We start from the raw sequence: 25,306 nt of genomic DNA, 5'->3' as shown, positions 1-25,306 counted from the left end.
AGGCATACGAGTGCAGCCAACCCTTATTTGACTGCTTCAAATGTTAAATGTGAAGTGGGTAGCCCAGATATAAGCTTAAGGACTGTACAATGATGTTTGACTAGTTTTGAATTACATTTTTTTCTGGATTGCCATACTTTCCCTCTGTTATATATAACAGCTGGGAAAGTAACAAGTAAAATGTTGAATGGTCTGCAAGACTGCATGATGGCTGTTAAGAGTTAATATAATGATTTAATTTCCTATAGGATACAAATTTTTTGGGAGCCTATGAACAGTGTAAAAACAGGATTAGATGCATTTAAAAAGTAGCAGAAAATTTCATAAATAAGAAAGCTATATATTATTTAATGTAAATATTTGAGTGGCTTTCATGAATGAAAATACTGATACTGAAACATTTTATTAAAAAATTAGAAAAATAAGATAAGTATTTTACATACCTTTAGGATTTGTAAGAAGCATGCTTTTACCCAATTGACAGCTCTTCCTATGCGCTCGAAAGCTTCTTGCAGTTTCTTCGTATCAGCACTTTCCGGTGAAGCCTGGGAAAGATTTGAGGCACCAAAGGAGGACAAAAGCAAGGCAAGAAATAAATTCAGCACCTTTGTTTGTAAAAAAGAAATAACTAATTACTTACTTAAATAAATTTTTCAAACATTAATCCAACACAGATATGTTATACACTCTGCTGATTTGTGTCAAAATTTCAAAATAAAAATTCTTTAAATGCAGTGATGATATTTAATTACTTTTCATCTTATCAAAAAATATTTTCTTTGTGATCAACAGAAGATGGCGAAAAATACTGATTATCTTTGTTCATAAATGACTAAATTACTATATTATAAAATTATATTTTTTTATAGCAAAAACATACACTGGACGACAAAAAAAATAACGCACCATGAAGGACTTGTTGGATTTGAATAAAAATTGGTATGTGACATCGTCATAGCTAGACAGGTATATGATTGCAACCATAAAGCAAAAACATACTTTATTGTGCAGTAATGTTCAATACAGTGCAGGCACTAATATCCCGTTGGGCTGCCTCTAGCGCGGATACAAGCTGTGATACGCCTTGGCATGGAGGCATAAAGGTTGTGTATAATGTTCTGTGGCATATCTGTCCATGCGTGATGCAACTGAGACTCAAGATGTGTCAGATCCCGCGCTGTCGCAGCTGGCGTCCCAGGTAGTTCCATACATGTTTGATTAACGATAAATCTGGAGACCGTGCAGGCCAAGGAAGTGTGGCAATGTTATGTAGGCATGCTTGGGAGACCGCTGCGGTGTGTGGCTGGGCATTATCCTGCTGGAATATGCCTGTTGGAAGCCCTGCCATGAGGGGCAACACATGTGGCCAGAGGATGTATTGCACATATCGTTGGGCTGTGAGGGTAGTACGCATGACAACTAGAGGTGTCCTACTATCATATGTTACGGCTCCCCACACCATAACACCGGGGGTTGGGCCTATGTGCCGCTCCACAGTATAGGCTGGGTTGACGCCTTGACCAGCGGGCCGCCATACCCTCACACGGCCATCGTGAGCCCCCAAACAAAAGCGGGATTCATCGCTGAAGACAATACGCTGCCGGTCGGTAGCTGTCCATGATTGTCATGCAAGACACCACTGCAGACGGAGGCATTGGTGGGTGGCTGTTAATGGTAGAACACATACTGGGCGTTGGGAGACCAATCTGCCTTCTACTAAGCGCCTGGAAATGGTGCGGCTGGATACATGGTTCCGTAACGCAGGTGCTACTGCTGCGTGAATGGTAGACGACGAAGCTGTAGACGCTGTCCGTGCTTGACATACAATGAGACGATCCTCCCGCTTGGTGGTCTGTCGATAGCGTCTGGAGCCTGTTTGCCATTCATGCGTACCCACGTACAGTACCCACTGCTCATAACACATCCTAACAGTTCCATCAGAACGGTTCAGATGGCGGCCAATCTGGCGGTATGACAATCCTCTTCCTCTCAATCCAACGATGTGACCTCTCTCAAACTCACTTAACTGAGTGTAAGGCCGTCGAATGTGTCGTAGAGGCATGTCTATCACTCAACGAAGTCACAACCATCAACACAAGTGCAGGACATATGCACAAGTCATCACAGCGTGCACCTTTATACCAGACAGAGGAAGCACTTTTCTACCCTCTGGTGGTGATACAACACAAGAACCTGATCCCAAAAGCTAATCATTTACATATCTAGCTATGATGATGCAACATACTAATTTTTATTCAAATCCAACAAGTCCTTCGTGGTGCGTTATTTTTTTTGTCGTCCAGTGTATATTGTTCTATTACTGACAACTAGTGATTGCATTACCAGTAACTGGTATACTGGTAAATTTACCAGTAATTAATTTTTTTAAAATTTCCATTTCTCTCACCCCATACCATAGCGAAAAAACAGTGCAGGTGGTGATGGGTCATTCCATTTGTAATTTAAGGTTACTAAAAGGAATTTTCTAGTCTGTTTATAACTCGATTTCCTGTATCATACTCCAAAATGGGTCTTGTTTTTGCTTTCGAGATAGCCGAGATGCAAAAGAAAACTTCTTACCAAGTCTTGATTTAAAATACTGTAGTTCATAAATATGTGCTGACTGAAAACACAATTTACATATTAAGTAATATTCTTTTCATTTTCCTTACAAACATTAAAAATGTTTGTAAGGAAAATGAAAATAATTATTATCCATTAAGACAAACAATTTCAATGTTTGTCATAATGGAATGATAATTGTAATTAAACTGGATTAAGCGCAAGACTCGTAGAAGCTTGTTTTTAACTTTGTGTGTTTCTTGTTCATTGGTGTGTGCTGTATTACGCTGGAGTCAGAATTTGTAAAATTCAGATATCAGAATCTTTATTGTGAGATTAATTGAAACAGAAAAAAAAAACACATTAATAAAAACATAAATAAAAATAGAATATACCATCTTCCCTAATACAATATGTTTTATGTTTATTGTAGTAAGGGGCCATCCATAAATTACGTAAGGGTGATTTCGACCATTCTAGACCCCCACCCATCCCTGTGTAAGAAACAGTAATATTTTCTTTGATCCCCCCCTTCCCTTTCCTAACTTACGTAATATTTAGGCATGATTTAAAAAAAAAGATTTTAACAAAACAAATTTTTTTTATGAAACCCTAAAAATCTTAGGTCCAAAATATATAATTATTAATTAGTTAATTAATATGTACTATTATTTATAAAGACTTTATGTGAACAAATTTAAAAATATAAAAATTTAATAAATTTGAATGAACAATTTATTTTAAGAACTTTATTTTTTAATTATTAACAATCTTTTCATTATTATTATTATCATTAATCAACGTCATAATATTCATTTTTATATTAATTTTAATTTTCACAAAAGGACGCAAAAAACTTTGACAGATCGACTAGCTACTACACGTGTAAACAGAAACGTCATACAAAACAAAACAAGAGAGAGAAACCACCACACTGCCTTTCTCCCATGATAAAAAATGTGTAGAGCGTGAGTCTGCTAGCGTTATTATTCTATCACGTCACACGAGATGGCGTTGGTACGACGAGCGTTCTTAATAGAAACCGCCAAATTGAAGCCAAATTCAAAACTCTGCCACTCGACGAGATCAAAAAATAAAAATAAGAATATTACGTAAGACGAGATCTATTACCCCTACCCCGAGTAAGAAATCTTAAGAAATCCTTGACCCCCACCCACCCCAAAATACCTTACATAATTTTGGACGGCCCCTAATGAGTTATCTAAACTGATAGAAAACTTAAAAATAAGTCTTTGTTCAATAATTCTGTCAGTAACTCAGTTTAGTTTCAAATCATTTGTTAATACAAATTTACTGGTAAATTACCGATAAACTGGTAATTCCGAATATAATTACAGAATTACCGGTAATGCAATACCCAGTAAATTTGTAATCACTACTGACAACAATTTTTAATATTTAAAATCTTTAAATTCAATGTAGAGTATAAACAGAGAAAATTTCTAATGGAAACATTTTAAACATTAAAAATCAGTGTCAGCAAAAGGACAATAATTTATATACTTTTTGCATAAAAATATAATAATGGTATTTGTCAAAACTAATTATAGTAAAACTAGTCTAAAATGGAACTTAAATAAAACAGAAACATGCTTAAACAGAAAAAAAATTCTTAACAGAGCTATTGTCTATGTAAAACATTATTATAAACCAGAAACCTGTCCAATGCAGAAATGGAAGAGGTTTTTTTGGGTACAAAGAACATAACTTAATCTAAATAAAGTGAAAAATTAAGATTTCACTTGTAGACAATTAAGTAAAATCATTTCTGGTATAACACAGAACATGACAAACTATATTCCAAGAACAATTTTGAACTATTTCAAAGATACAAAGGTCACATGATAAGTAGATACACAGACACATCATCATTGTTAATATTACATCCACAAGAGCCGAATTATCGGGCTAGAGTTGGCTATAATAAATAAATAATTAATAAGACAATTTGGCACTAGAGCTTGGCGTTAGGCGCCATCTCTTACTAAACTTAATAATTATAATTAAATTAAATAAATAATTTTAATAATTTGGAACTGGAGGAAAAGAAATCGGCCCGAAGCGGAACTCGAACCCGCAACTTCTGCTATCCGTGCAGACACGTTACCAGTTACGCTACCCGGACCTTCAGTCCGATTGCCTCCTCCAGTATATATAAGCTAACATGACGACCATGACGGTCCGGGTAGCGTAACTGGTAACGTGTCTGCACGGATAGCAGAAGTTGCGGGTTTGAGTCCCGCTTTAGGCCGATTTCTTTTCCTCCAGTTCCAAATTATTAAAATTATTTATTTAATTTAATTATAATTATTAAGTTTAGTAAGAGATGGCGCCTAACGCCAAGCTCTAGTGCCAAATTGTCTTTATTAATTATTTATTTATTATAGCCAACTCTAGCCCGATAATTCGGCTCTTGTGGATGTATAGCTTTGTAACGAGTTAGTCGTTATTTATTTATGTTAATATTAGTCGTCGTTTAATTTAACCACATCAAGAGAAAAATGAGTCGCCGAGAACTGATTTTTTGAAAACAAACAGCAAATGCAATTCATTGAAAATGATCAAAATAAGATATCGCAGTACTGCCAATTTGCCTTGTATAGAATAATTAGTAACTAACAAGTACCAAGTATTCAAAATTAATTTGATTAACATTGTTGATCATTACAGTGGGACTGTTTGTAAATTATGTAACTCAGATGTGGATGGATGGGTGGATATGCAGGTAATCATTATGTTCTAGGCCCTAGGGGGTGGGTGTGTTTATAAAAATGTTACATAATGCTATAATCTTTAAACAGACCACCGTATTAAGGGACAACATGTGAGAGGTACCTCAAGGAAGTCTCATGGAAGTTGTTTTCATTGTCTACTTTTTTAAATGTTAATGTCATAGAATGCATTTAAACATTCATTTGTGGAACTTCAAAATGTATTTTCAAATGCTAAACCCAAAGCAGGTTTATGAAATAAACTGAAAATGTTTATTTCAGTTTCTCATTAGAAAAGTTGAATGGTACTGATATTGGTTTGATAATATTTTTCCAGCTTTGCTGTATTTTATAAAGTATTGTCATTGGATTGCAATTTGAAAAATTGTATATTTTTGTAAATTTCCACTATTTGTCTGTTTGTCTTTCCTTAATTTTGAGAATGGAGTTAGATAAATAAACATTGAGACCAGATATGGAAAGCTTAGGGGCAGGAGGCCCCAATTAACTATATATGATTTGCACCAGAAATCACTTTATTTCAATTAAAAAATTTTCCCCTGAAAAGAGTTAGATATATGACTGGCATGACTCTGTTGCTAACAGGAAAAGTATGATGTACAGGGGCAAGACACTACTAATTTGAGGTGGTGAAAAAATTGCAGCCAGGCATTGTGACAATGTCACAATAAAATAATTATATAATTATATGCAAAGCTATATAAGGTTAGTGAGATGTGTTTGTATTATTGCTTTGTTCATTGGATGGAGTCGAATAAAATAATTGCTATGAAAATTTGCACCTTTAATCATCCAGCAACAAATGTTTTAATAAATTAAAAACGTTTTCGATAAATAAAACGATAAAATTAAAATAATTGCTCGTTTTGTGATGGTAAGCATAATAGGAAAAAATCAACTGTAAAAACTGTTAAAGTAAATGGTATGCATTTAAAATTAATCTTTCCAAGTTAGAAAAAAACACAAAAAAACAAATATTTTTTTATATAATAAAAAAAATTCATTATACTGTTCTGTAGAAAATAACTTTCTAACAACAAAGCATTAATTATAAATAAAACTTACAAACCTTATTGCGCTCTGCACACGGTTTGAAAATTATTACGTTACTAACATTTTCGGTCCAGGTGTTCTGTAGAAGCAGTGCCAGGGACCTGGTCCGAGTTCCTTATGTCACGGGCCTTTAAGCATCACTAAACTGCACTTAATATTTTGTTATGCAACTGACAGTATGGTTGACAGCAAATTGCAAGTAGTTCCTTACTTATGACAGAATTTCATTGCAAGTTGAATATACAAATAATAATAATAATAACCAGGTGCAATTCTGATAATTGTACTGTGTCATTAGTGAATCAATTGATTGTTTTGTCTCAAAAATAATTTTTCTTAATTGCACTAATTTTGTCCATTATGCAGCAGCTGTAAGTTAAAGACTGAATGTATTCACCAGTTATATATCATCTTATAATTTTTAATGCATGATGATTTTGTTATGTCTGCCATATTAATCTATATATATCACAAAACTGGGAAAATAAGACTGTTGTGATTAGTGAAGCTACATACAGTTACATACACTGTGTAACTAGTGTTTCTTAATTACACAAATTATCTTCATGAGAATTTGAGTTTACAACAAATTTTGAAATTGATTTAAGTTTATAAGCTTCAATTCTTCTGAATTTTGATTTATGCATTGTGTGAAGAGTAGACTCTGTGATAATGAGATGGGAGGCTTGAAGTAATTGAGAATTGTCAAGTTTTAAATGTGTTCATTGATACACATCTTTATCTCAACACCAGAGAATATTAATATTAATAAACTCAATGTCAGATGTGGTAGCTGTATACATGTAATGCGAATGAATGTCTCTTTAATCCAAATAATTAAACCCGGTAGACTTCTGTGAGGAAGTCTACCGGATTTAATTGTTTGGATTAAAGAGACATTCATTTGCATTAATAAACTCTTCAAACCTGTTACCGGTGCACTCTCCCACTTCTACACCACTGCCACAAATTAAATATTCGTTGTGATTCGAAAATGTTAGTAACGAGATATTTAATTTGTGGCAGTGGTGTAGAAGTGGGAGAGTGCACCAGTAACAGGTTTGAAGAGTTTATTAATAGTGTTCATTGATATTTTGACTGCTCTCCAATAAAGCAGAGTTGAAATATTTATAGAAATTAGAGACTAGTCTATTTTATAAACCTTTAAATATTTTATTATTTTTATTACACGAACATCTCAATAACCCAATATATATTAATAATCAACCAACTAACAACCAAATTAATCGGTAGGAATTATTTATTCCTGCCTGATTAATTTGGCTGTTGGTTGTTTGATTACTTTTATTAAAATTCAAAATATTCATTAGGTGCACATTTGGAAAAGACTTTTTCAATTAAAACATTGAACAGAGCGTTTTCTAATGTCTAAATAGAAGAAATTATGTTAAACAATGTTTAAATATATTATTTTATTCTCAATATTCTGCTGAATAGTATTTAAAAATTTAAATAAAAATTTTTCAATCCTTTTCATTATACTCAAAAGAATGTTAAATAAAAGTGATGTTCAAACATCAATTTCATATGTTATATCTACCAAATATTATATGATTAATGCAAACAATCTAAGAAATAGGATATAAAAAATTAAGTCTGAAATCACTAAGATAGAGTTTTTCTAAAACCATTTAAAATTTAACCAAACATCTAACACCAGATTATTTACAGGCTTTAACTTATGCTAAAATCCAAAAATTACAGACTAACTTAAGTTAATTATCGTATAATCCATTACATAATTACATGTAATGGTTGTGGTTAGGCCAGGCTACCGTGCTTTGCTAAGATTAATAACCTGCATAAATTACAACCTGTAAATAAGTCGGCATTAGATATTTAGATAATATTGGGTTATCATTTTTGTTTTTATAATTTTTTGATTTTTTAAAAGGTATCTCTGTGAAAGAACTTTTAAAAATTAATTTTGAAATGTTCAGAAAGCTTAGAAATATTTTAAGCATAAAGTATGTCTTTAAAAAATTTTAAGAGTGTAATTTTAAAAAGAAACATATATGCATTTAGTATATTTTTAATAGAATATACAAAACCACATATAAAATTATAATTATAAAGATAATCACAATTAACCATTGAAATTCATAATGTTTTATGTAAATAAATAATGTTAGCAGAGCTTCATCATATCTGTCTTGGATACTCAATTAAATTAGAGACTGCTTAAGAATTTCTGTTGTCTAAATTAAATTTCTAAACAAAATTTAAAAACTTTAAAACTACATACCACTAAGTTGCCAATTATAACTGTAGATAAAAAAAACGGAACGCACGGCCAATCTGCGACGAGCATGCATCCCCACATCGATTCTATCCACTCTCCACATAAAACACGAAACACGATCATAAACGAATGTAAAAAATCACCAAAATGCCAACGTGGTATAGTTTTATTAGGAAACCTAAATATAATTTTAAAATTTATTTATTATAGACAATAAGACAGGAAATAATAATTTTAAATAAAAAAATATTGCACGATCACATATAGCAGGTACAGTTAAAAAAGAATCTGATTGCTGCCTGTTGGAGTTCATGCATTGGTTTGCTCAAATTGCTACATATATTGACAACAGGCATAACATGAATTAGATGAACAGAAAGCTCATATATGTCATTTCATATAGCCAATCTTAAATAATTTGAAAAAACAAGTAAGTTTCAATAATATCAATCCTATTTTCAGAAACAAATTTTGTTTTGTAAGTACATTTGGTCTTTTAGAGGACATCTTTAGATTTCTCCATATTAATTTAGGCTAAAAACAGCAGAACTATTAAATTGTAAAAATGCTTAGTACTGGGTAATAAGATTTATATCATTGACATCAATATCTAGTTTAGTAATCTGTTTGAAACTGTCACAAGGTGATGTTGGTCAAAGAGTAAAAAAATTAGTCCTAAAGTTGATTCACACTTCTGGCAAATTGAAATTGTAATGCAAGATTAACTATATTTTTCCAATGTTTGTCGTGACAATCTAACTTCCAAAAACCTCGTTCGTCTTTAATTAAGAAATTGCTTACGGAAGATTATTAGAATAACCAGAAAAAAGTGCTAATACGGTGATGGGCAAACTACGGCCCCCCGAAATGTTCTATTCCGCCCGCGCGACATTATTCCTAATTTGACGAATAAAAAAAATACGGGCTATAAGAAAAATAAATATTTTCCTCTTTTTTCCTCTCTTTCTTTTTATATCAGTGACGACATACAAATTTATTGACTTATCCTAGATATTGGAATGTTATGTTGAGAGTGAGAAGCACTGGCTGCTGGGAACTTTGTAGCGAAGAGTAAAACTGGCAACATGGCTAGATATCAAAACACGTTTCTTGATTCAGACCTGTCTTAGCGTTGTTGGTTTGCTAGTTTTGCTCTGCATATTGTGAAAAATTTTAGCCCTAAGATGTTATCTAAGAAACATAAAGTTGATTCTGAATGTTGTGTTTTCAAAGATGAATGGACTTGGAAGTACTTTTTCACAGTTTTTAGGGATAAACTACTATGTCTCATCTGCAACGAAACTGTAGCAGTCTACAAAGAATATAACATTTCACGACACTTCAACTCTAAGCGCAACGATGTCGAGGTTAGAGCCATGACCGAAGAAGAAAGAAAACAAAAAGCAGAAGATCTACGCAAAAAACTATCAGGTCAGCAAAGTATTTTTAAGAAAGGAAATAGTTCACAGCAAGCAGCTACACATGCAAGTTATGTTTTAGCATACAATATTGCTAAAAGTAACAAAGCTCTCTCTAATGGAGAGTTTGTTAAACATTGCATGCTCAAAGTTTGCGATATTTTATGTCCCGACAAAAAAAAAATTTTGAAACAATAAGATTATCTCGGAAAACAGTGACTTCTAGAATCGAAGCAAAAGATAAAAACATATCATCACAGTAGGAATCAAAGATTGACCAATTTAAATTCTGCTCAATTACTATGGATGAAAACTCTGATATAAATGATACTGCACAGTTGCTATTATTTATGAGGTGTTGACGAAAACTTCTATATTATAGAGGAACTAGCATGCATGAGGTCGTTGAAGGAAACTACAACAGGATCAGATATTTTTCATGAATTTATGGAAGGAATTTGAACTTTGAAAGTACCTATAAATTGCATATGTAGTATAACAACAGATGGAGCAAGAAATACGACAGGGAAAAAATCTGGATTTGTTGGGATCTTTAATGAAAAATATCCAGATAACAATGTTATATTTCTACATTTCATCATACATCAAGACGCCCTGTGTAAATCTGGTTTGGATATGAAACCTGTTCTTGACGTTATTGTGAAGCTGGTTAATGCTATTTGATCTCGTGGGCTTGCTCACAGACAATTTCGGGAGTTTCTAGAATCCATGCAATCTGAGTACTCTGATATATCGTACTATTCGAAAATAAGGTCGCTTAGCGCAGGACGCGTCTTTGAGTGAGTTTGGCAGCTGAAAGACAAAATAGTGACATTCTTCATTGCGAAATGGGCCTGTAGAGTATAAAATTCTGGAAGATACTGCACGGCTTTCGGATTTTACATTTCTTACGGATCTTCTCTGCAACATCAACAAGTCGAATGTCATGATGCAAGGCAAAAATCAATTTATCGACGACATCTGGGGCCATCTCAAAGGTTTTAAACTACAACTTGTTCTATTTGTGAATCAGCTTGCTGAGAATGACTCGTCTCACTTCCCGAGGTTGAATTCAATAGCCCCGGTGATGAAGGAAAAGCTTAAGAGTTACGAAGATAGTCTTAGAAGACTCCACGGTAAATTTGAACGAAGATTTGAAGACTTCGGTGTCATCGAAAAAGACTGAAATTTTTGGTATGCCTTTTAATGTGAACAGTGAAACAGTGAAACTGGACTTGCAACTTGAATTGATTGAATTACAATGTAACACTCAACTCAAACAGTTGTTTCTTAATGTTTGAAAATTAGAGTTCTACAAGTCCTTGTCGAAATCCACTTTCCGAAATCTGATATCTCATGCCCAGAAAGTTACTGCTATGTTTGCTTCGTCATATATATGTGAACAGGTGTTTTCTAAAATGAAACTTCGAAAGAGTTGTCTTAGAAACAGACTGACAGATGAGCATTTAACTTCTCTTCTAAGAATAAGTGCTTCCCAGTTTGAACCAAATTATGAGAAACTTTTAGAAATGCAGTCACAGTTTCATTCATCACATTCTCCTTCATAATCTTTCAGTCATTAATAGGGCTTAGTATCACCAAAAATACAAGAATTTTGTAAAATGTAGCATTGTTATTTTTTAATAAATTATATTGGCTTGCCTAAAGTTTTTTTTCTTTCCTTTGGCCCCCTCTTTAAAAAGTTTGCCCATCACTGTGCTAATATGTAGTTTGAATATTACGTAGATTTTGGTTTTTGATTTTAATGTATTTTGTATCGGGCTCCCGTGTGATTTTGAAATTTCAATCTGTGTGCAATCATTTATACATGCCTCTATTGATTATTTCATTCCACATGCGAACACATTTAAACTTCTGATTTTTAAAATTGTTCTAATGCATGCATAAATTTTTTTCAATTTGGATGGTCGAGTTCTCTTACAATTTTTTTTGAAATTATTTAAAGGCAATTTTAATATTTGTTTAATATTTATATTCAGAGCTGAGTCGGAACTGGCTCATATGAGCTGGTTGTTTCAGTTTTTAAAATTTAGTGAGTTAATTGTTAAAATTCTTCACGGATGGATTGATGATGAATAATATACAGTGTTTTACATATTAAAAGCCATACCTTTGATTTATATTTCAGAAAACAATAAAAATACAATCTCTGTTTGCTGAGCTAGAACTTTACAAAATCACATATTTAATACTTCATTGCTTCTTGTTCTTTCTGTGTTCTTTGGGAAAACCACAAAATTGATGTATAGAACTTATCATACAGGAACACACTTGATGAAGAAAATTTTATAAAGAAAATGGGAAGATAGATTTTATAAATTTAACATTTAACATTTTCATATCTCTTTAAGAAAAATTTTTCTAAATCTAGTTTCATAGCCTTTTCCTCTTGAATGAAAAAAAGATATTTAAAAATGAATAAAGGAAAATTATTTTAAAATAAATTCCAATATACCATATTTACTCACATATAAGATGAGGTTTTTATTCAATTATAACAGCTTCAAATTCCTAGGTCGTCCTATATGCGCAAGTGAAAGCTTCTTTGCATTTTTGCAAATAATTTTTGTGAACAGTGTATTCACATTTTTTACCAGATGCTTACAGTCTTGCATTTAATAACATAAGTATTTTATCTGGGTCATTTGAATTGTTCTTGTATATTGTCGGGAGTAAAGATGAATAGCAATAGGAAAAGCAAAGCTTTTGAATGGAATTCCAGATTGAAATTCCAAAATCACGCGGGAGCCCGATATAAGTTAATCCATTCCCGCGTGAAAACGGATGATTATTCGGAAATCGGAATTTGGAGAAACTCGTAAATGTAATCGACGGAGAGTGGATTCGACCGTTAAGAATTGGCAAAAAAAAGTTCCCGATTGTCCGGCTTTACGTGAACAAATTATGTTGTCGATTTTACAAGATTTTCCCTTAAAATTTAAAATGCTAGTAATTTTTGCGAGACAATATGTGCATTTACGTTCATTTTACTTGTGATTAAACGAAATAAAATTAGAATTATATTAATAAATCTTATTTTCTTTATTTTGATCTTTAAAGTCACACCTAGTCCTATATGTGAGGTCGTCCTATCCTATAGTCGCGAGTAAATGCGGTCAGTTTACCGACCGTTGATTAGTTGTATTACTTGATTTATTAAGTAAATCCACTTTTCAAGAATCAACTTCACCATAGATGGAAGGTGAAAGAAAATTAGATTAGTTAAATAAAGCTTTGAAATTCAAAATAAATTTTGTAGATAACAATATAGAAGGAAAAACTGCATCATTTCTTGAAACAGTCAAAAAAGCTATAAAAGTAGTTAATATAATAGCAATTAATAATGCAGAAGCTGAAAGAGGTTTCAGTTTAATGAATGCAAAATGATCAGTTTACTAGGAACAGAATTAAAAGATTGGGACACTGTACTTTCTGTAAAATTGTGACTAAGTACAAATCATAGATTGGCCATGGACCAGAATATGCCATAAATTGGAAAAGACTTTTAATGCAAACCAAATTGCTGTTTGGAACTTAATTTTACACCCATTTATTCTTCTTCCTGTCACTCTCTCCTGCATCCCTGAAGTAAACCAGTTGTTAAAAACTTACCAACACACCACTATTTATATTGCTTTTTAGTCTAAATTAACATGGAAAAATCTTTGACATTTAACAAGGTGAAAGAATTTCTTAAATTAAATTACTGTTGAGTAGTAAGCTTCATATTACTAATATTGATATCTGTTTAGTGACCTGTTTAAAATGTTATAGAATGATTAATTAGTAATAATAACTACAAACCTCATTGGCATTACTGTTATAATTATAGATTCATCACACACCTTTATCAATTTTTATTTAATTAACAAGATATCCCCGAATGAATTTTGGCCTGTCCAACAACCCTCTTCAACTGGATTACTTATATATTATACATTTGATATTATGGCATTATAATTAAACATTTATAAAAAAAACTAATAAATAAAAATACAATATTCATATAAATGATGTATAAAACAATATATTACTAAATCATCAGCCTAACACACATATTTGAATAATTAAATAAAAAGAAGATATAAACATACTAAATGTTGTTATTGCATAAAACTGCATAAAGAATTTTATGCAATAACACATAATGAAAATTATAGTATGTTTATATAACATTATTATTCTTTGCTACTAAATTGATATATTGAAATAAGTTAACATCAAACTAATAAATTCTGATTTAACTGAACCCCTCCTATAATAATGTACAGTAATCAAAGAAAGATTTTGTAAATTTATAAATTGATTAAATAGGTTTTTGCATTGTATTTAAAAAATTATCTATCTGTCTCAAAGTTATTTTGTCAGGTTAGGCTTTTGTACAGTGGAGTAGCTATTGCAGAGCAGTTGGAGCAAACTGCTCCAGGCACACAAATCACGAGGGTGCCAAGTTAGAAAGTTTTTCAAAACTAAAATTAATCGAAACTTATTTAAAAAGCAGCACATCACAATACCGCCTTAGCTCTTTGGCTACTATATCAAAGACTTACGACTCGCGAACCAATTACCCGGTGTGAATAACGTTTAAGCGACAAATGTTTTCGTTACCCCTTCCGGGCACTTCTTCGGGTCGATTCTTATTTCAACTAGGCTGGCCGTCGACGTTCGAAAATAAATCGAACGGTATGGATTTCAAAAGTTTTATTTACATTCCGGTGTTGTGCGCTTAACCATTCTATGGCGATGCCGGCTAAAGTTTATCGTAAAGGCTACTATATCAATTGAAAAAACAATAGCTTGTCGACTTGATCTGGAGAAAGTAATTGACCAATTTGCAAATGAAAAAATGAGAAAACAACAATTTTGAAGTTTCTTTTTATGTATACGTTATGAAACTAAACTTGCATACGTTTTGTCAATACAGTCTATATAATACGTAGTAAATATTATTAGGTACTCTGTATCTAAAGAATTACATATATTTATTGAATTAAAACAAAATATATTTATTAAGTTGAATATCTTATTGTTGAAATGCCTTGAATCTCAAATAAATTGTTATTTAGTAATATTTTACATCAAAATAATTATATATATTTTTTTAAACTAAATGTTTAAAACAAATTTTGCGATACCTCTTCCAAGGAACAAGGGGGTGTATTGATTCCAGTTGCTCGGGGTGCTGAATATGTAGCTACGCCACTGCTCTTGTGTAATATTCAAAGCTCAAAATCCGATACAAAGACTACTGTGTTACAAACCTCTTCATATACCATCCTTTTTCCTACTATCTATCATAGTAACCCTGAGTTAATATTCACTTGTTAATTGATTTTGTGAACATTAAACTATGTCAGGATATTTTTGTCGAGATAAATTCTGAGTTTAAACTGGAGTGGCTTAGAGTATTATCCAAGAGAAAACACTCCTATGATTAACATTCTACTATTGTAGGGTGTTAATCATATTGAGATATGAAAAACTTTCAAATGGAGATATGAAAAACTTTTTGTAATTAAATTATACCGTATTAGCCCGAATATAACGCGATATTTTTTGACCATTTATTTTCCGTTAAAAAATCGACTCGCGCTAAATTCGGGGTTTAAGTAATGGAATGTAATATAAACAAGGACATTTTCCTACAGAGATTGAAACGCGACTGAACGTCAGACCTAGCTCGACCGATCACTTCAAAACAACCATGTGATCTAGTTAGTAGGCCTGCGCTTTTGTTTGCATAGCGCTACTATAGTAAGGCTATGTCTCCGCTTGTTCGAAGTTCATTAGTCACGTGATTTTTCGACCGCCTTTTAGTCACGTGGGCTCTCACAGATGCCATTTTTTATCTTAAAATTGTGAAATTTTTGGTTTTGCTCGAAAAATTATTATTACATCTTTCTTTTCTTTATTTTCTCTACTTTTAAACAATGTAAAATATTTCTATATTGACAAAATGCTTTATTTGTGTCGAATTTAATGTAATTTGATACGTAAAACACAAAAAATAAACATATCAAATTTCAACTTGCTGTAATTTATCTCATGTTTCACCGATTGCCATCGGGTTTGTTTGTAAATGGGGAAGAAATATGACTCATTCAAGTTAAGTCAGTAGAAATTTGGTACTACTGCGAGAAAATTTGTCAATAGACCCGCTTTACCCCCTAACGCAAAAGTCAATAAACGCTAATTGTTTTATAACCCTATTTTCAAATGCTTTTTTCTGAGTTGTAAATCGACCAATTGACTAAGTTTTTATTTTGTTTTACTCAGAAAAATGTTGTGTTTAAGATTTAACAGATATTTTCTTTACATTTTTACACATGAATTTTATTTTTAATTTTTTATGTGATATAGTCGTGTGTTAGGCTTAACTCGATCATTGACATGAATGTAACCTGTGTTATTAGCTATAAATACCTAAATAAATGCTTATCTGATTGAATTTTACTTTCTTTGAATTCTTTTATGAGTATTATTTTTTTTTCTAAATATCTTTATGAAAATTTTGGAGTTGCGTTATATTCGGGCTAATACGGTATTTTGTTTGGAAGTAGGTGTCCAAAATATTAAAATTTCACAATTATCTGTAGTCAATACCACTATGAAGTCTCAAGAGCATTGGCATAACTGACAAAAAATTTTGGGGTCTTCAGATTTTCAAAAGTCAAGTTTGGGGGAAATAAATGTCCCCACTATACATTTAATCATTGATAAATTTATAAAATTTTGAAAAATACATGTATATTTATTTTATATTCAGTGAAAAAGTAGCTAAAATAGTCTTTCAAATCACAGCTTTTAATACTTGTCTCTGCTATCATTTGCACCAATATAGTATATATTAGGATTGATCATAAAAGAAGTAAATGACAAAAATTGCAGGTTGATAAAAACAACTTTCTTCAAAGTAAGTGTCACGGTTGATAAGGCAATTGTTTCAGCTCTCCACCAGGCAGTGGATGCCACGCTCAAAGAAGCTGGTGAGCTGCTGTGACAGCCAGTTCTCCACTGCATTTTTCACCTCATCACCTGACTAAAACCAGCAACCTTCAAACCTTTCTTTAATGGACCAAACACACTGCAGTCACAGGAGCTGAGATTGGGGCTGTCGATTCTATTGAATGAGGTCGTCACCATTTGAACAATTCCAAAATTCCCAGTCGCCGCTGATGGCCGACCAGAGCAAGGGTTATCCTTCGTCGATTGACTGCTGCCTGCAAACTTCCTACACCAGTTGAAAATGGTAGTGCACAAAAGGCTGTCTTCTCCACATTCTCCTTAATTCTCCGAAAAATGGTGGCTACTTTTTTGCCTTCCACTATCAAAAACTGTATTACGGCTCGTTGGGCACCTCTGGAGGAGTCCATGTTTTTGGTTTGGTCATCTGTGGCTCAAACCAAAACCTATAATGAAGCATTGCACCATGATTATGGTTTGACACGTATCACAGCTTCTTTATATGCAGTGTTGCCAACACAAAATAAATCTTATTTTATGAACCCTAATACATTGTGGCTGTATACCATAATTTTAAGTTATTGTAGAATATTCTAGATTTTAGTTTCTGTCCTTGATTCTTATCATTTCCTGTTTCTAGAATTTTCTACTGCCCTTTATTTCTACTTCACTCGGTTGTTGATTGACATTCTGAGCCATACCTTGGGGAGAGTAAACACCCGAGGGCCCAAATGTGGAAGTAATGGTTTTTTGGCGAAGGGAGAGGAGAGCTCAGACGAGGGAGACGGCAGAGAGAGAATTGATCCGGACCATAGTGAAAAACCTAGGTGTTTCCTGAAGGTTTCATGCCACCAGAGTCCTGAGACTTAAGACAGTTGATGAAGATAATCTCAGTTATCCCCAGAAAAAAAAAAATATATATATATGGCAACCCCCCGAAAGGAAGGATGAAATCCCACCAAGAATCAACTAAAATAGTCATCTCAGAAACAAAAAGATCAACTGAGTATGGGTGCTCCCTTTCCTTTCTCAATTCTCTGTCTATTTTAATTTCCCATTCCACATCTTTAAGCATAAGTTTGTTTTAAAAAGTAAATTTCTGTAATATATATTATGCCCTTTTTTTATTATTGTAAATATAAAACCTCTTTGTCTGTCTTGCAGGTCCACGTGCTGGACCCTTTTGTTTTTGGGCAGAGCCGGACAAATGCCATCCAAATCCCTTTTATCGTGCATCGTGTTGTCTCAATAAATTTATTGTTATTTCATTTTATACTATCTTGGTATTGTTGTATTATTACCTTAGTGGCGATTGGGCACAATTGCACTTTTCACAACATCAACTGATGAAAAATTTAAGTATCATTGATTAGCATTCTGACTTCCTGTTAGTGGTTTTGACTTCAAAATAAGATCACAAAATGTAACTTAAAATTAGATATGTCTAACAGTATCATGCTAAAAGTTTGGAGGGATCCAGGGACATGCTGGAACAGTGTACAATTTGTATGATGCACATAGCCATTAGGATAATAAAGGTGCCAAAGATTTGAAGCAAGGAGGAAATACTGAAAAAATTTATTCTGATCCTAGTTCTAACAAATTAATAATTTCATAGTTTAGTGCAGACAAGTAAAAACTTGAACTTGTGTGAGAGTACTGTTTACAGGACAATGCATGTTTGAAATTTTTTAATCTTGTTCAAACTCACATTTGCTCCAAACATCTACTGTATAAAGCAGAAAAAAATGGGCAGTCTCTCTCTGTGACGGTATGCCAAAAACGGCCACTAGGGGCACCCCTAGCTATTATTTAAATTAACAATATAAATTATTTTATATCTTTACAGTATAATACTAGGTATATTATTATTTTTATTTGTAACTTAGTATGCCCCGATGCCTGCATCGGGCCTTTCGACTCGTACGTAATAAAATCTGCTGCAGATTTTAACTTTATTCTATATTCTGCTGTTACAGTGTATGATCGTATCATTAATCAAAAAGCTATCGCATGTAAATTTTTGTAATTAGACAGGACGGTGAAGTGCAGTGCATCGCTAATAACATAATAACAAGAACAATAAGTAAATTTGAACTTGAACTAAGGTCTAAGGTAAGTCATTCATTCTTTTCTCACATATTTAACATAATGTATTTCTTATTTTTTAATTTTGTTAAACTGTGAAGAAAAAATTAAATTTTCACACTTGCAGATATTTTGCTAAAGAAATTTATATATATTGTTTTAATAATTAGACATTTTTATTTAAGTTAGTAAATTTATACATGGAATATTAATACAAAATGCAATTTTTACAATGAAGTTTTTCTTTGGGTATATTTTTTTCATAATATTAATAATTTCCAATTTTAATAATAAAATTTATTAAAATTCAGTACTTTTTCTTTAATTACATATCCCAAGAGGAAAAAGAAACTTTCCAGGTAAAATCAAAATTTAATAAACGGAAAGAAGAAATGCTTTCAGAGTTACTCAGTGTTTCATTAAACAAGTAATGAAGAACGGCACAGAGCCAGTTCCTGGCTGCAGTAAGGATATTTTTGATACACTCAGTCAGTTGGAAAAAAATTTCAGTGAAAATAGTGAACATGCTGAAGAAACTATCACTCATATGGGGTCCAAAGACAATACAGAAAAAGCAATAAATGAAGATGTTGAAGACATTTTCACTAATTCAGAATGTGAAAAATCTACTGAAGGTACTATACAATAAGTGAGTTTAATTTTAATGATCCTAGACTTTGGCTGGAGACATTTTCTGATAGAAAAGATAAGCCATTTTAGAAATACGGGTAACCCCCGTATAACACGGGAGTTATGTTCCGAAAACTGAAAAACGTGCTATTATATTTTCATAAATAAGATATATATCTTTATTAAAATTTTGTTAAGAAGTGATACATATTAATATAAATTAAATTATGTTTTCTTCGTCATCACTAAGCACTATTAACTACTACTACGAGTAAAGATTAAGAGGGCTGTCTATCTTGTTGACTGACTTAGCCCTGAAAGAAATGAAAGGAAAGAAGAAGTAATAGTGATAGATTAGATGGAAGATTAGGATATGAAGGGAAAGAGGTCTGCAGAGTCGTCTTGCTTCGGCATACATTAACAGAACAAACTTTAAGAAAAAAAATACAATTTAAGCTACTTTGCCTACATTGAGACTTACAATATGAACAGTTGTAACATATATACAATTATATACAATATGTACAAGATGATCAGTTGTTTGTCGACAATTTAATCAATTTCTTCACTAGTAGTAGTTCTTTCATTGTCTTCTGGTGGATATTTCTGACAGTTTTCTTGCAGACAGTTTTTTCGTTGCTTTTATAAATTTACAGAGGTTATCGAATAACATTTTACTTTGCACAAGTGCTGTGCGCTTTGGTGGCCAATTTGAGCCGGCCAAAACACATTGTCTCATAAAGTTTTCACGAAGATGTTCGTATTTGCTGCACTGGAATAAGTAATGTGTCACATTATCAATGCTGTCACTGTCTATATCGCACTTATCAGTATTTCTCTTTCCAAATCGAAAGAGATATTCAAGCACTATTAACTGAAAATTTTTAATCTACTTAGCCAAAAATGAGACACAATTAAAGTCTTAAAGTATACTTGTAAAGGTGGATTGTCCCAACGGTCGGAGGCGTGGTTCAATGCCTAAAAACTGGCAAGTGAATAAAGCAAGTATGGAACAAGAGAAAAACATCTGGCAACACAAAAGCAGAAGCGCCGAGATCTGGCAACACGGAAACAAGTTTCGAGAAAGACCACGTGCATCGACAGAAGGTGGAAAAAGAAAATTTACACACTGTACTTAAGTACTAATTGTTCACAAAAATTATGCAGAAAAATCTGATAGTACTTACGCGCTCAAATGGAAAAATGTCAAATGAGGTATCTTTCACATTTAAAAGCTTTATCACGTTTATCGAACTGTTGTATGGGGATTTCCCTATTTTCAAATTAGATAAAGTTCGCTTTTAAAAGTTTTTATTACATTTCGTGTCGTACGAGGGTTTTACCCAATTCTCAAACCGTGTTAGAGTGAATCCGTGCTATAGAAGTGCCGTGTTATACAGGGGTTACCGTAGTTCTAAACTAGATTTTAATTTTTCCTGCAATTCTTCTGGACAAAAGTTTTCACATACATATTGTAAGAGGCATTTAAAAATGGTGAAAAATACAATGGAAATTGGTTAATTTATTCACTTTCAAAAAACACAGTTTATTGCCTTTGCTGCAAACTTTTAAAACTTAACAATTCTAAACATAATAAATTTATTAGAGACTTAATGACTGGCAATTATTGCAATGTACCAAATCATCATGAGATAAATTTAAATCATTTAAACAATTACAAAAAATGGACAGAATTAATTACATCCTTAAAAAATAAAACTTGTGTCAATCATTTGTAACAAACAGTTTTAGATAATGAAAAAAGTGATGGTAGGAAGTTATACAAAAAATAATTTTTGTAGTACAGTTTTTAGGCAAACAAAATCTATCTGTTTGTGGTAAAAGCAATAAAGTTTATGATCATAACATAACAATGGCAATTTTTTAAAATGCATCCAGATGTTAGAAAAGTTTGATCCTTTTATTTTGGAATATACACACGTAGCTAATGATCCCGACTTTAAAAATGTGTTGTCTTATTTAAGAGATAAAATTCAAAATAAAACTCACTTTATTGGCATCAAATATTAAAAATAATAATATTAACCAGTGTCAACAAACAAATATATTAAATTATTTTAGACTGTACTCTAAACATCACATATTGAACAAGTAAGTGTGAGAGTCAGATTTTTTTATTTGAATTCGGGATATAGAAGTGTCGACATAAACGGACACTTTTTAGCATTCTATCCAATTTTAAATGCTACAGGAGCTGGATTGACAATATTTTTTACTGATTTACTAAAAAATTAAATTTAGACATAAATTACTTAAGAGTCAGGGCTACGATAATGGCTCCAATGTGCACAGCAAAAATATAGGTTTTAAAATAGAATTTTTAAAATTAAAATTCCTGTGTATTTTATATCCCATGTTCAAATCATAGTCTAAACCTGATAGTTAATGATACTGCAAATATCATTCATGAAACTGTTGGTTTCTGTAATATAATACAAGAGTTATATCAATTGTTTCCTCTTCTGTTTACAGATGAAATATTTTAACTACTCACATAACTGATTTAACCTCAAAGCCATTATCCAAAACACAGTGGTCTAGCATAATCAATGCCATAAAGCCTTTCTATAAATATTTACCCAAAGTGTACAATGCATTATTTGAAATTTGTCTACTCCTTAAAACTGGACAAACAATCCAAATATCAGGCAAAATGTTTGGGTGAAAAATTTCTACATTTACCTGTTAAACTGTTCATCTTGTAATGGGATATGGATACATCCCTGGTGCTCAGTTTAACAGGAGAGTGACATATTTCTACATTTGCATTTATTTCTTGTACTAAAGTTTGGTATGATATTTTAAGTAAAGTGGATTTTTTCAGCAAAATACTGTAGTCTTTGCCTAAGAATCTCCAACTTGCTTTTTAGATGTATTGAATAATCTAAATCAATTTATAAATGATTATAGGTCTGAAGAAACTTTCAGACAAATTGTAGAATACTCAAAATTAACCACAGGAAAATTTGAGAGAATTTGACATTGATGTAGACAATTTATGCAGAGAAATTTTTACACCGTCAGCCATTTTATTTTTAATTTCAAAAATGATATACATGTATCCCTCATACAACGTAGCACTTCGACAACAAGGTTTCATTCTAACAATTAAAAAATTGGCAATATCATCCATACAACACAGTTTCTGGTTTCTGTCTAATGCAGTTTTGGAAATCCTCCCTACAAAATTTCACAATTTTTAAGTGTAAATGCCACAATTCAGTTTTCTATTCAAGTAAGCACATGGCTCAAATTTGCCCACGGATTTTAGAATATCGAAATTTTCAATTCGTTTTGTGCCTTTTATCGGGTTTACTTTAATGAAAACTGATAGAAAAACTAGGACAAGGAAGAGAAAAATTGCACCATTAGCCTGGGTATGTTGTCATTGCTTTCAGACTGTCACCGTATTTTCTTTTTATAGATTAATCTTCATATTTAGTAAAGTTGATTCAAACATTTTTAGATAAGTGTTGTTAAACTTTTTTAAACTGTAGGTATTACTTACCTACGAATGACTACTTCATTCATAAAAATGACAAATGAAATACAGCAGTATCTTGGTATTCAGACGGTTCCTAACTTGAACAATTTGGTATTCGAACACAAATTCTGGAAAAAAAATCACTTGGTAGTTGACTAAACAAATGTGATCCTCTAGAACAAAGTTTTCGATTAATAATGTATTTTTATTTTGTAATCCATAAAAAAATTATGATAAAGACAAAACAATGAAGATGTTGCTGATATTTCTGATCAAAATCAACAAAAAAGCTCAAAGATGACAATACTCTGTAAAAAGAAACTCCCTTGCTTAACTAAAATTAATACTAATGAGTAATACAATAGTTTTAATTGTGATTGTTAGTTAATTATTGATTGTAAATGGATTATTGATTGCTTTCATAAATATATTTCTCTTAGTAATGAAAAATAATAGTATACTTTTGCTAACTTTTGGAACCTAATCCCACATTTTGCATTAGTCCTTTGTTTCATATAGCACAGATTCACATAACACTGTACTTTTTTGGAACGTAATCACTGTGTTATACAGTGATACCAGTATATCAGATAATTCGGTATATTTATTTAAACAGCTTTACAATTGCTCTTTGGATTCTTTGTCATTACCGGTATCTGTAGCAGCTGCGGAATGGTCTTTTTCTAAACTTAAAATTATTAAGACTTACTTGCACTACAAGACAGACTTTCAAATCTTGCCATTATATCAATAGAGTCAGATATTTTGGATCAACTTGATACACATCAGGAGTCACGACAGTGACTCCTTGCCAAGTAAAAAAGTTACTAACTGACTATATATACAGGAATCAGAGTTTCCAAATTTTGGGGATCGATTTCTCCATCCCAAACACCTGAAGTAATTCCAGATATCTCATTCGAAATAAAATTGTTTTCTTAGATAGTGTGCAAAATTTCAAGATTTTCTGTAATGTGGTTGCCGAAATAGAAGCAATTGAAAAGTGCAAAAATCAAAACAGCTGTATTTTCTTCTTCCCTTCCTCCGGCACTGCAGATGCTCGTAGAGAAAAACTACTGGGTCTAGAAAGCTGTGTGCCAACCGAAACTCTCCCCTCAGTCTCCTGCCACTTTTGCAAATATACTGAGGAGACTCCTCCACATCTCAGATGTGTGTGTGTGCTGAATTCTGCTCAAGTAGAATTATTCATCTTGGTTCCACTCTGTTAAGCCTTGGTGATTTTCCTTGGTTTTTTTAAAAGAGATTAGACTTCTGAAGTAATTTCTTGTGGGTGCACAATGTACCTATTCAATCAAAGTGTATTTGGCCCACTGGCTCCCAGAAGTGCAGAATATGTCCAATCACACAAACAAAGTTTGGGGGAAATTAAAGCAGTCCTTGGGAAATTTGCAGTAGAAAAATAGTATAACAACAACAGGGACAAAAACATACAACAAAATGGACTAGTATATCATATAGACATTAATTGAAGAAATTCACCAAAATGTGATCAGGTGTTTCAAAAGTAAAATTAGAATGCTGTTTACTTTGTTTCTGATCAGTTCAGTCATTCATTATATCACTGCCTGCTTGTATTAAAAATGAGTTGATCTTGGGTTATGGAACCATGGTTTCAATTTTTATGAAAAACTAAAACTGAAAGAAGAGCTTTGAAAAGAACTGAAAAAAAAATCCACTTTTATTTCAAAACTCTTTGACACTATTTAACAGGAAAAATTTCATGTAAACATGAATTAAAACAAAATACAATGGAACCTCGCTTCACGAGCACCTCGCATAGCGAGCAATTTGCACGGCAAAAAAAAAAATTGTAAAAAGTGACTTGCTTAACGAGCGACGAGGAGAGAGAAAGTCCCAGATTGTGTGCATGCTTTATCGGCCTGTGTTTAGCACGCATTCCGCTAGCATCTTAGTGTCGCTTGTGATCACACATTTTTCCAAACTTGTGTTCAGACATATTATGTATAAACATTGACAACCATAGTCCGATATATAATAAACACACCACACAATATGCCAAATTTTTTGG

At 32.3% G+C, this 25,306-nt stretch overlaps 1 protein-coding gene across 4 annotated transcripts in view; it reads right to left on the bottom strand.

Moving 5' to 3' along the window:
* Positions 1-25,306, bottom strand: part of LOC136990759 (sodium channel protein para-like) — a 476,095-nt gene that overhangs the window by 60,374 nt on the left and 390,415 nt on the right. For all 4 annotated transcript variants that reach the window (XM_067289190.1, XM_067289191.1, XM_067289193.1 and 1 more), the window contains 2 exons: positions 8,635-8,809; positions 444-605 (listed from right to left, as the gene is read on the bottom strand). In XM_067289190.1, the coding sequence (XP_067145291.1) occupies positions 444-605; positions 8,635-8,809 (337 nt within the window). The remainder of the gene's footprint in view (positions 1-443; positions 606-8,634; positions 8,810-25,306) is intronic.

This window comes from Centruroides vittatus, unplaced genomic scaffold (assembly GCF_030686945.1).
Source record: "Centruroides vittatus isolate TY-2023 unplaced genomic scaffold, ASM3068694v2 contig_134, whole genome shotgun sequence".
NCBI lineage: Eukaryota > Metazoa > Arthropoda > Arachnida > Scorpiones > Buthidae > Centruroides > Centruroides vittatus.
The sequence above is the reverse complement of the archived record's forward strand: the minus strand, read 5'-3'. Positions and strand labels throughout refer to the sequence as shown.